A 12,833-nucleotide genomic window follows, 5' to 3' on the forward strand; every position below is an offset into this window, starting at 1 on the left:
TACCATAAGTGGCTATATTATTTTTTTAAAAAGACAATAATTACATGACAATATTAAAATATTAATTGAATGACCATAAAAAATTGGATGACTATAAAATTTTAGTATTATTTTTTGATTTTATATATGTGTAAAGTGTACTAGGCTAGCTATATACTCTAAAAGTAATTTCAACTCCCTAATCATTAATAATACTAATTACTTATTTCTATACACTACAATCTTTCTTAATCATAATCATATTTTTTTGAACAAATTTTTTATCATTGTCAACAAATAAATTTATCATTTTATGCTTTGTAACATAAATATATAATATATAATATTTACTAAATTTTTTAAGATGGCAAAATTATATATAATTTTACTAATTTTGTGTGTTATAATATTTACTAAATTTAAAATTGTTTATATTTTAAGTGAGTATATGATTAATAAAAATATTTTTTACTTTTTTTTATCAAAATGATATAGTATTATATTTTCCATCTCTATGTGACAACAATATGATGCATGATTAATATGATATTGTTAGGAAAAAACAATCAATGTTTTTTTTTGTGTAAGCAAGATATATTAATAAACGGAGAATTAAGGGTTCTCCAACCTGTTACACGAGGAAACGGGACAAACCCGACAAAAAAAGAAAATTACAAACCAATTACGGCTACGACAAAAAATGCAAGGGATCCATGCAAAACTCGTAGAAAGAGTAATTGGGGTGCGTAATTTTCCCGCAAAAAGACCATCTCCACGCCAAAAGCTTAACATTCCAAACGGTATTATTCACATTCCAAACATCCTTCCGGAAACAAGCTCCATTTCTAACCAACCAAATAGTCCAAGTGGTAGCAAGCCACACCACTCCCAATTTCCTATGGTTAACCTTTTTACTATGAAAAAACAAGTGCCAATCCATAAAATTTGATAAACACTCAAATTCTATACAATCCCCTTTACCAACCCATTTAGCTATTTCACTCCAAATATTTTTCACCACCAAACAACTAAAAAATAAATGAGAACTAGATTCCATGCAATTGCCACAAAAAAGACACTTTAAATCCTCCAAAGGAATAGAAATACCTCGATTCTTCAATAAATCTTTCACCGGTAGCCTATCTAGAAAAAGCCTCCACCCGAAAGCCTTGATTTTGAAAGGTACTTCCAAATTCCACAACAAACCAAAAGCTTCATCATTCCTATTAGGTGGACCCAAAGGTATGCGAAGGTTGTTGTAAAAAGTGTAACAAGAAGCAACCGAAAATTCCTTCTCCTTGGAATAGTCCCACTCAACGGAATCCTTTCCCTCCTTCCACCAAACCAAGCCCTCCACACACCCTAGAAAAACCGCATGCTCCGCCTCCAAACCCAACTCTCCCACCTCTAACGTCGACAACCCGAAATCTCCCCAAACCCAAACACCATCCCTCCATCCACCCATGGCCGCTACCGACACAAACTTTAGCCGAGAGATGCCGTATAAATCCGGGAACAAGTCTTTCAAAGAAGTATCATTCAACCACCTAGCCTCCCAAAAGGGGATTGAGAAACCATTATGAGCGGAGAACCTACAAGAATCAACAATGGGATCCCGGAAAGAAAAAGAAATAATTTTTAGAATATCTTTCCACCAAAAAGAGAATTTTGAAACTTTCTTGTTATTTCCACCTCCTCCAAACATAATGGAGGAAACATCTCTATACCGCGATTGCAAAATTTTCCACCACAAAGAGTCATTACCTTGAACAATCCGCCATCTCCACTTGTTAAGGAGAGCCAAGTTGAATAAATTAATGTTTTTGACTCCAAGACCCCCTTTATGCAAGGGGAGAGTGACGTCATCCCACTTAACCCAATGAATCCTTCTTTTCTCTTCTACTCCTCCCCATAAAAAATTGCTTTGAATACTAGTGATCTTCATAGCCACCTTTCTCGGAATCTTGTAAAAAGATAAAGTGAAAATAGCCAAAGAACTCAAAACGGACTTTAGGAGAGTAATCCTACCACCTAAATTTAGAAACCGATTCGACCACCCTTCCAAACGGTTCTTTAACTTAGTCAAGAGAGGAATCCACGTAGCTTCTTTTCTCGGGTTGAAACCAATTGGAATACCAAGGAAATAAAAATTGCTATCTTCTAATTTACAAGAGAAGAAATGAGAAACCGCCTCTAAAAAGTGGATATTAGAATTAATACCAATCAACTTGCTTTTGTGGTAATTAATTCCAAGACCCGACACAAGTTCAAAAGCCCGAAGCACCGCCCTTATAGCCCAAACATGATTCCAATTACTCTCCCCTACAATTAAGGTGTCGTCCGCGAATTGAAGCATATCCACCGAACAAGAACCATTAATCGAAAAGCTTTGAAAATGTCCCACCTCAATAGATTTTCTCACAAGACCCGACAATCCCTCCGCCACAATAACAAAGAGAAAAGGAGAAAGAGGATCTCCTTGTCTTAATCCTCTATTCACTACAAACTCCTTTGTTGGGCAACCATTCACTAACACCGACATGTTACTATTAAAAACAAGAAGTTCCATCCATTTCAACCATCTATCTCCAAACCCCATGCATTTAAGCATATATCTCAAAAAATTCCAACTAACTTTGTCGTAAACTTTTTCGAAATCTACTTTGAATAAAATACACCCCTTTCCTTCCTTTCTAGCATAATTCACCACTTCGTTAGCCACCACCACCCCATCTAACAAAAGCCTCCACGGAACGAAAGCATTTTGACAAGTGGAAATAATAGAATTCAACACCCCTTTTAATCTACCTGCCAACAACTTCGCCGCCACTTTGTAAATGCACCCAACAAGGCAAATAGGTCTATAATCATCCAAGCCAATAGGATTATTAGACTTCGGAATTAAAGTTAAAAAAGAGGAAGTGACTACCTTTGAGATGGGTTTCCCAAGAATGAAGTAATTAAAGAAATTGATGAAATCTTCTTTAATAAAGCTCCAACATTTCTTGATAAAGAGGAAAGAGTAACCATCCGGCCCCGGGCTCTTAGAGTCTCCGTACTCCCACACCGCCTTTTTAATTTCACTTTCAAGAAAAGGTTTCTCTATTTCCCTCGCCTCCTCCCTACTAATCGACTTGAAAGAAATGCCATCTAACACCGGTCTATCCACCTCCGATTCAACGAACTTGTTCTCAAAGTGTTTGAAAACCTCCTCCCTAACCTCCTCCACCGACTCCAACAAGGAACCCGAAGCAAGAAGTGGTCCGATATGATTATGCCTTCTTTTACTCTTCATCACCTTATGGAAAAAACCACTATTAGAATCTCCTTCTTTAAGCCATTTCAAATTAGATTTTTGAAGAAGCATGTTCTCTTTAATTCTCAAGTTTCTCCAAAAACTACTACTCGCCTCTTTTCTAGCCTCCACACTCTCTTCCAAGGAATGAAAAGAATTAGAATTAGGGAAGGAGGCTAACCTTTCATCACCAATATTAATGTCTCGAACCCCTTTGTCTATGTCCAAATCAATCCTACCGAAGACTTCCTTATTCCACTTTTTGAGTTTATCTTTTAAAATCCGGAGTTTCTCTTTCAATACAAAATCGGCTCTTCCTTCCACTTTCAAAGACTTCCACTCCCCTTCCACAAAAGGTATAAAAGAATCGAAGGAAAACCATTCATTATTGAACTTGAACGGTTTCGGACCCCAATTACATTTGTCCGACATAATCCAAATAGGACAATGATCCGAAATATCTCTATCACCAATCAATTGACCAATAACGTCCCAACGATTCACCACCACGTTGGAAATTAAGAAGCGGTCAATCCTACTCATAGACTTGCCATCACCACTATACCACGAAAATTTCTTCCCTTTACACGGAATGTCCACCAAGGAGCTCTCATGAATGAACTCGGCAAAAAGTTCCGTCTCCTTCTTGTAACTCCCTCCCGCTCTCCCTTTACGCTCTCTAGCATTCTTTATAGCGTTAAAGTCTCCACCTAATAACCATTCCCCATCGGAGTAAATTCTCATCAAGTCTAACAATTTCTCCCACAAAACCTTCTTCTTAGACAAATCACAATAAGAATACACGTTAACCACATAATAAAAGTCCTCCTTCCAACAAACTTTCAACCCCAAATACCCTTCCCCCTTAAAACTAAACAAAACATCCATGATGTTTTTCTTCCACATCGTAATCAAACCGCCCGACCTACCCTCCGAGTTAGAAAAAGAAAATCCAATCTCCGAGTGTCTCCAAAAACTATTAGCATAATCCTCCACCATATTGGAAATCTTAGTTTCTTGCAAAAGGAAAATATCCGCATTACCTTTGTTAATCAAATAACTAATTCTCCTTCTTTTGAGCGCATTTGCTCCCCCTCTAATGTTCAAGGAACCTATAATCATTGAGACACATTGTTTTGCTCCTTCCTACACACCAATGCTATATTGGTTCCCTTTCCCAAATCCTCAATTCTCCTGGCTAGATTGTTCCTTCCATTCTCATCCACCACCCCCAATGCCACAATCGCCTCCAATAATTTATCTCCGACATCCCTTTTGAGAAAATCCCATTGTCTATTATTATTCCTATATATGTCTGACTCCTCTTGTTGATTACCATAACACATGGAAGAGGCACCCAAACTACTGTCTTCACCAATTCTGCCCTGCTGCACAACAGTATTTGTCTTAAGCCTATCACAAACCGCAACATTATCTTTCCTACCGCCAGCCTTGCCGCTACAAGGCTTCTTGCCCACTTCATCCATATATCTGTACCTTATTTTCTTCCTTAATGTAGTACAGCCCCCACATTCTATTGTGCAACTGACATTGGATTGGGATGCCCCAGAATGATTCTCCTCGCTGGCCACAAAAACTGGCAGCAAAACAGTCCCAGCAAAAGCCTCAGAGCCTGCCACTTTATTCTGCTCCAGCATTGTCCCAGCAGATCCAGCATCCCTATTGTCCAGCATCCCTATTGTCCCAGCAGAACCAGCATCCCTATTGTCCAACCCCAGAACAGCGGAACCGAGAGCTGGTTCGATCCCCCTCAAACTGTGTGAAACAGAATCGCTTCGCTCAAGAAAAGCGCCCCCTCCATTCAAAATTCCACGATTTGAAGACTGGGAACCGCCTCTGACCTTGTCAATGGCATTATCAAAAATCCCACGTACAACAAGATTGTCTTCCAGAGGAGCCTTCTTGACCGCCGGCATTTGCTCGTTTGATTTCCTCACTGTATCGGACCGTAACCCTCCATCAACTTTAACATTATCCACTTCCATATTCTTCTTAGAAAACTGTTCAATGCTGTCCGAACTACTCCCAGCCTTATCATCATGATCGCTCCACCACTCCGCTACTGAGTCAGAAGAACTGCTATCGCGCGATGAAACAGCCGGTGCCTTAGCAGAAACTCTAAACAGCCCCTGTGCGTCTTCTCTTATGAATAATTTGAAAACCAGTCCATCAAGATTAATAGAAACATAATCAGGAAACAGACACCCAATAGGCACATTAATCATAATTCTCGCAACGTCAAACGCCTCTCCTTTAGCCGTGGATTCATCAATGCATATGAATCTCCCCCATCGTTCCGCCAACGCCGTAAAAAAATCAGAACTCCAAGCATGGAGAGGTATCCCGTAAATCCGTATCCAAACGTCTCTATGCTGATCCACCGCCTCAGGTTCCCATTTTTTGATCTCCGAAAACCAAGTCTTCCACCACACCTCTCCTTCACCTATGAGGTCTTCAATAAATCCCTCCTCATTTTCTTCTAACAGACACCAATTGCTACCCATAGGGGACACTTTAACAGTGAATACTCCTTCCATTTCGAATTGAGTTTGAATGACATGAGCCGAACCCGGAATACGGACTTTGCCCACAAAAGCTCTCTCCAACCTGCCTCTTAAAGCTTCCGAGGATTGATGCACCAGCATGATTTCCGCCACTTTCGAAACGTTATCCTCTTGTCTCCCTCCCACTGCCTCAGCATAAGATTGACCCATCCTAAACTCAGACCTTGGGTTACCATTTCTGCCAGGATGAAACCTGTTTTGTGGAGCCCCAGACTTGCCCAACACAGACTCCCCATGAACCTTTACTCTCCTGAAAGAAGCCCTGTTGAACCTTGGCAAATTGACGTGTATTTTTTTACCACCTATAATGATATTGTCCAGACGCACAGCTAAGAGTCTACCATCGGTTACCTCCACAAACCGAGCAAATCCAAACCGTTTCCCAAAAGAATTCCTCTTCGGTGAAATCGCCAACTCCACCACCGAACCATAACACCCAAAGAGCTGAAACAGATCCTTAGCTGTTGACCCTTCTGGGAACTCCGACACGAACAAAGAGGTAACTTCCCCTAGCGAAGCTGACGGATTGCGATTACGCCCACCAAAAGGAAAAGTGTCCCATTTCGGAACGAAACGTTTCTTATAGAAAACATCTGTCCAGCCACCGCGATTCATCGAGAACAAACGGGCAAAGATACACACAAAACGGAAACAGAAATGAAGAAAGGAAGAAAAGGAGCCGGTACCGCCACAGAGAGAAAAAAAACCACCGCAGAAAGAAAGAAAGAAAAGCGAGAGTGGAGCTTCTCAAGACCAAATCAGAGCTATAACAACCCAACCCCTCAACAAGGTCCCTGACCCTAAGGCCAGGAGTTTAAACCAAAATTGAAGAGAAGATGCTTAACCTTAACCTGCCTCTAGAAACCCACCGCAAGAAAACAACGATAGCCTATGGCGCTGCACCGGCGGCCGCCCTACACCGGCTACTGAAGCGGACCATTCGCGTGAGAGATGTTGTTAGATAAAAAAAAACACACATTTATTATTAATGTTATATGTTATTTTTATTACTATTATTTCAAATTATTTATTATTTAATAATAATAATATATTAGTATTATTATTATTAATGTTTATTTAAAAAAATTTTAAGTAAAAAATTCTACACATTTATTTATTAGATCAAAATATTGTATTAATTATTTGTGTGAGCAATAATGAAAAGGAGAATACAAAGTCATTTTTTCCTGTAATGAGTCTTGTAAGACTGATTTCAAAGATTGCATTAATGTTTCTAATCTAATATGGTCATTATTTAAGATTTTTTAAATATTTTTTGCTTTATTCCAAACGGGTGCATTAATGTTACTAATAAGATATAATCATTATTAGATTTTCTAAATATTTTTTTTTCTTTTATTCCAAGGAGCCGCATTTTTTATCTCTTTGTTTCACTTAAACCATTGAGGCATTTGAATTTATTATGTTAATTTATTTAAACAGTTGTCGCCCTTAGTAATGATACACATTTTATTTTTATTGTTGTTATTTCAAATAAAAATAAGACTGGTGTCCGAGAATATAAAATAATAATAGGTTCGAATTAATCTAATTAAACAATTATTTTCAATTTTGTGAGATAAATATGTTATTAATAACTTTTTTTATTTAATGGGTTGGACTTAAAAATGGAATTTAATGTTAAGAGTCTTTTTTACAATTTTTGGTTAAAGAGTAATTTTCTCTTATTTTAAATATAATATTATTAAAAGATTAATAAATAAAATAAATCTATTTTATTTATTGACCATTGTTGTTTTAAGTTTTTCAATAATTGTTATTTGTCTAAGATTTGTCAGAGATGGTTATAAAACTTAACTATGTTTAAATTTATTTTTATTAGATGATAAAATCATATAATATCAATAGAATTCATACATTTACAATACAAAAGAATTTAAAAATTATAGGTATGTCTGACGGGCCGAACCTATTTTTTTGACGGGCCGACAAAATATTTACTTAAATTGATCAGATATTAAGGATGATGCACTTTTACAATGGCAGCCAATGACATTGACAACCATGCATCCCGCCAAGTCATACTGTAAATTTTAAAATACTTTTATGATTTGACACTTTAAAATATTCTAATTGAATGTCTGTGTAATATTTCTTTATACTGACGATGCACTACCATTAAATCATGAAATCAAATCAATTATTAAACAAATATGTTTTTTTTGGTGTATAATATGTTTTATTTTATAATAATGTTAATAGAAATTATAAAATTAAAATTATTAACAATTATAAAAATTATAGGCATGCCTGACGGGGCAAACCTATTTTTCCACCATATATTTAATTTAATAGCAATTATCAAATTTATGTATATCCTAACAACTACTACAACTTGATAAATTAAATTAATATTTACAATTTGATAAATTAAATTAATATTTATTATAGGATAATTAACATTGAAATATTTTTTCTGTTAATTCGTATAAATTTATATATATATATATATATATATATATATATATATATATATATATATATATATATTTTAACCATAACTATAAAATATTTATTTAATATTTATATCGACTTTACGCGACCCGTACGAATGCACGGGTCCTTTGCTAGTTTATTCTGAAAATGCAGTTCCGGTAAAAAACCATAAATGTATTTTTCGTTTTTAATAAAAGGCATGACCCAAATGTATTTCTCGAATAGATGTTAATTTATATGTTAAGTAACATTTTGTTAATTTATAATTAGTTAGTTAATAATATAATTGTTAACTAACATTTTCGGTTTTAAAAAAGGCGCGTATCACAAATATACTTTCAGTTTTTAAGGGGTATTTTAGGAATTGCATGAGTTTTTTTTCACCATTAGGTGAAATAAGAAAATCCCAAAATTAATTTGGTTTCATTCGTTATGAATCGGTGCTCTTGTTGGACTGTTAAGTATACCCACCGACTAGGAATAGAAATAGGGCAAATCAACTAACAGGAACCTATGACCTAGCATACATAGGCTCAGGTCATACTAGACTAGACTTTTTTTGGGAATTGCTTTTCTTAGCCTAAGTGGTAGAGAAGCATCGTAAGAAAATTAAAAAATGACAATACAAATTTGAAAATGTATTTTCAGACACACCAATTTCACGCCGAACATGCATAAATGAGTAACCTCTATTATTGCCTAAAATTGATTTGAAGATGCAATTTTGTATTAACCCTATGCACACTCCATGCATTCCTAACCGAGTCACAGTCATTTTGCTTTAAATTGATCTGGAGATGCATCTCCGTAGCAGGTTACGAAGATGAACTTCCATATTACTATGTGCAACCCATGCATTCAAAATCGAGACGCTCATTTTGGCTTAAATTGATTTGGAGAAGCATCTCCATAGTCATCTATAGATATGCACTTTCTTATTCACCTTAGACACTAAATCTTGACTTTTTTTATTGAAATACACTGATGTAATAGATCTTGTATTATAACTATACTATCATAATAATATTTTTTATAAATTAAACCATACACTTAATGCACAAGATGAAAATGTCATATATGAGTAAAATCAACCCATAATACACTCAAAGTAACAAAGTAACAAATGATAATAATATCCATAATTTCTAATACAAATACTACACAATGCTAATTAATATTGCACTACTGCGTATGTTGGACCCCCCTTATTCTTACGCTGCCTCATGTACTGCATTTTCGTCCGTGCCTTAGCAAGAATGACAACTACAATGTCTTTCTCAGGAGAGCCTTCCGGAAAGAATCTCATGTCTATACCCGCTTGCGCAAGATTCATAATACATCTATATCTAGACAACACATCAACAACATAATCTATCCTTACCTATTGCTCCTCTAATATCTCCTGATGAGCTAACCTAGATAGATCTTCCGGTGCATATGATATTACATAAGACTGAAACTCTGAAATATAACTAAATGTAGCAGAATGCACAAGAGAAATGCTAGCAACACTCTCTTTTAAACACTCTCTCAAACACTTTCTCTCTTATTGGTTGAAACATGTGTGGGTCCTACTACTTTATGTGGGACTTATTTTCAAAGTGAGAGGCCCACACCTGTATCAACCAATAAAAAAGCAAGTATTTGAGAGAGTGTTCAAAAGAGAGTGTTGCTAGGACTCCTCGAATGCACAATATCCCGTCGCTAGGAGCTAATGTATATTGTGCCTCGGTCTATTCTCACTCCTACCGCCTGCCCAAATGAAACAAGTATTCTACATGATTTCATAGCAAAATGAGATTCAATGAAGAAATAGGTTGTATTGAATTTGTTGAGAATTATCATTTAAAATACTTAATATAAGAATAAAAATGTATTTTCTTTCAGCAACCACTAACCAATATGAGTTCTCTAATCAACCACTATTTGATATGTTCTTAAGTACGTATCTGTTAGTGATGCAAGCACTTACGACGACAACGACACCAATTATGAAGAAACTAAAAAAATAAAGATTCTTTCCAAAATGAAAGTATAGTAATACTTAATACTAGTGGGGGGTCACATGGTGCTATAGTTAAGTCTGACTATTACTCTGTCAGATGTAGCAAATAACAAAACAAATTCAACTTTTTTTTTTTTTTTTTTAATTTGACTTGTTGAACAAACCAAATGACTCCATGAAAATCACCTTCTACAAAAGGGCTAGTCTTGAATTATGAAAACATAAGCTAAGATGGCAGAGGTGAAACTGTATGGATTTTGGTATAGTCCTTTTACTATTAGGGTTATATGGGCACTAAATCTGAAGGGTATACCATATGAGCACATAGAAGAAGATCGTTTCAATAAGAGTCCTCAACTTCTTCAATATAACCCTGTATACAAACAGACTCCAGTGCTAGTTCATGATGGAAAACCCTTATGCGAGTCCATGCTCATTGTCGAATACATTGATGAAATCTGGCCACAGAATCCATTGCTTCCAGCTGATCCCTATGACAAAGCTCAAGCCCGGTTTTGGATTAAATATGCTGATGACATGGTACCATTTTTTAAACCTTAATCATCATATATATGTATACTTGCACATATATGTTGTAACTGTTCCGTCTTGATTCAAACTAACAATAATATTTTGATTGATATTTAAAGTTTCCAGGAATTGAGGCGCACTATCGTAGCAGAAGTGATGAAGATCGAGAGAAAGCAAAAGAGATTATATGGGAGAGACTTGGAGTTGTTGAGGATCAGTGTCTGGGAGATGAGAAGAAATTCTATGGGGGAGACACCTTTAACATTGTAGACATAGCTCTTGGATCTTTTGTCCAAGTTATTGAGGTTCAAGAGGATATGTTTGAAGTGAAGATCTTGCAAAGTGAGAGGTTCCCACGCTTGAAGTTATGGTTTAATAATTTCAAGGATGTCCAAATCATTAAAGAAAACACCCCTGGTCAAGAGGAACTGATAGGTTTTTTAAAGCCTCTTATTGAAAAAATGTTGCAAAGGAAATGATGGCTTCTTGAAATGATATACTATCATCATGGATCATCTCGTCATCATGTGTATTCCTTTATGTTGTCTGGTTTCATTTGTTTTAATATTAAGAGTATGTACGTCAAGTTTAATAAAGTTATGGTTTACTTATTTACTACCTTATACTTTGGTTTGTATTTGGTGGAAGAATATTTAATAATTAAATATATAATATGATTTATATGAAGAAGTATGATGAAACAGTGATATTTAAATAATATGAAGAGGTGTTGTTTAAATAATATGAAGGGGGAGTTCAAAAGATTCTATTTTGCTCTCTCAATCCTAGTCGTCGTCATTTTTCTTCTTCTTTATCTCTTAGAGAGAGGGGTGATTTAGAATCGATTTTGATCCAAAATACCCCCTCCAAATCGTTTTTGTTTTTCTATTAATTAAATAAGTGATTTTCACATATATTTAGTATTTTTTTTAATTGTGACTTCGTCATCTTATTGCGTCGTTGTTTGTTTTGATTTTCCATCTTTGTGCGGTATATTTTTTTTTTCCGTCTTTGTGTGGTGTTCATTTGTTACAGGTTGAAAGATGAGTTTCAGTCTAGTGCAGATCCAATCTATGACCTTGGTGCCATTATCATTATAGATCCGGAGGCATGAATATTTCGGACATTTTAATATATCCATAGTTATATTCGTAGGCATATGCAATTTGCCGTTTTATGCTATTAACATGAATGAGTTTATTTGCAGATTCATCCTTTTTGTTTTTGGCAATTTTTAATTTGTATTGCAACAATGTACTCTATCAATTGAAATGAATGAATATTTTTTTAGTAAAAAAAAAAATGAAGGAGTGTTATTCAAATATCACGTGAATCGATGTTATTTAATAAAGTGAAAAAGTGTTATTTGGGGTATGAATAACATCTATAAATACTGATGATTTGATTGGAGTAAAACACAATAATTGAACAAAGGATTTTAATCCTTCCATAATAGTTTATCTATCAAATAGCCATCAAGAAAGGGTTTTGAGAAAGAACGAATAGGAAAGGGATATATTAGGTATCAATGAATTATGTCACAGAGAAAAAATAGAGATTAAGCTATTGATTAACTTAACTCAAAAAGCAAGAGTCGCCACTGAACTATATTGTTTCTAAAGGAAAGGGAAAATATCGATAAAATCCAACGTAAAAATAAAGCAAAAGAGAGATCTGGATACGGGGGTTGGTTATACAAGGGGAATGTATTAGCATCCTCTAACATCTATGATACTCCATAGGAACCTCTTGAAAATCTGTGTTATGATAAAACCAAGTTGTTTGCAAAAAGATTGAGGTGATGAGAAAAGAAGTATTTTATTAGTTTTTATTCTCGCCAAGACTTCAAGAGTCTTGTGCCTACGTATTCTCCATGTGCAATGAAGAAATTAGAGCCTTGTAGTTCATGGTAAAAATAACCATGAAAGTTTGTTGATTGATTTTAAATGGAAAAGACATTTCGTCGTATTCAGGTGAAAAA

General features: G+C 35.3%; 1 protein-coding gene across 1 annotated transcript; it reads left to right on the forward strand.

Annotated features, from left to right (window-relative positions):
- The first annotated feature begins 10,415 nt into the window (after window positions 1-10,415).
- LOC131614604 (probable glutathione S-transferase) lies at window positions 10,416-11,463 on the forward strand. Its single transcript, XM_058886171.1, has 2 exons — window positions 10,416-10,861; window positions 10,972-11,463. The coding sequence occupies exons 1-2, from the start codon at window positions 10,553-10,555 to the stop codon at window positions 11,329-11,331; spliced, it is 669 nt and encodes a 222-aa protein (XP_058742154.1). The 5' UTR covers window positions 10,416-10,552; the 3' UTR covers window positions 11,332-11,463.
- The last annotated feature ends 1,370 nt before the right edge of the window (window positions 11,464-12,833 follow it).

This window comes from Vicia villosa, linkage group LG1 (genome assembly GCF_029867415.1).
Source record: "Vicia villosa cultivar HV-30 ecotype Madison, WI linkage group LG1, Vvil1.0, whole genome shotgun sequence".
In the NCBI taxonomy this organism is placed as follows: Eukaryota; Viridiplantae; Streptophyta; class Magnoliopsida; order Fabales; family Fabaceae; genus Vicia; species Vicia villosa.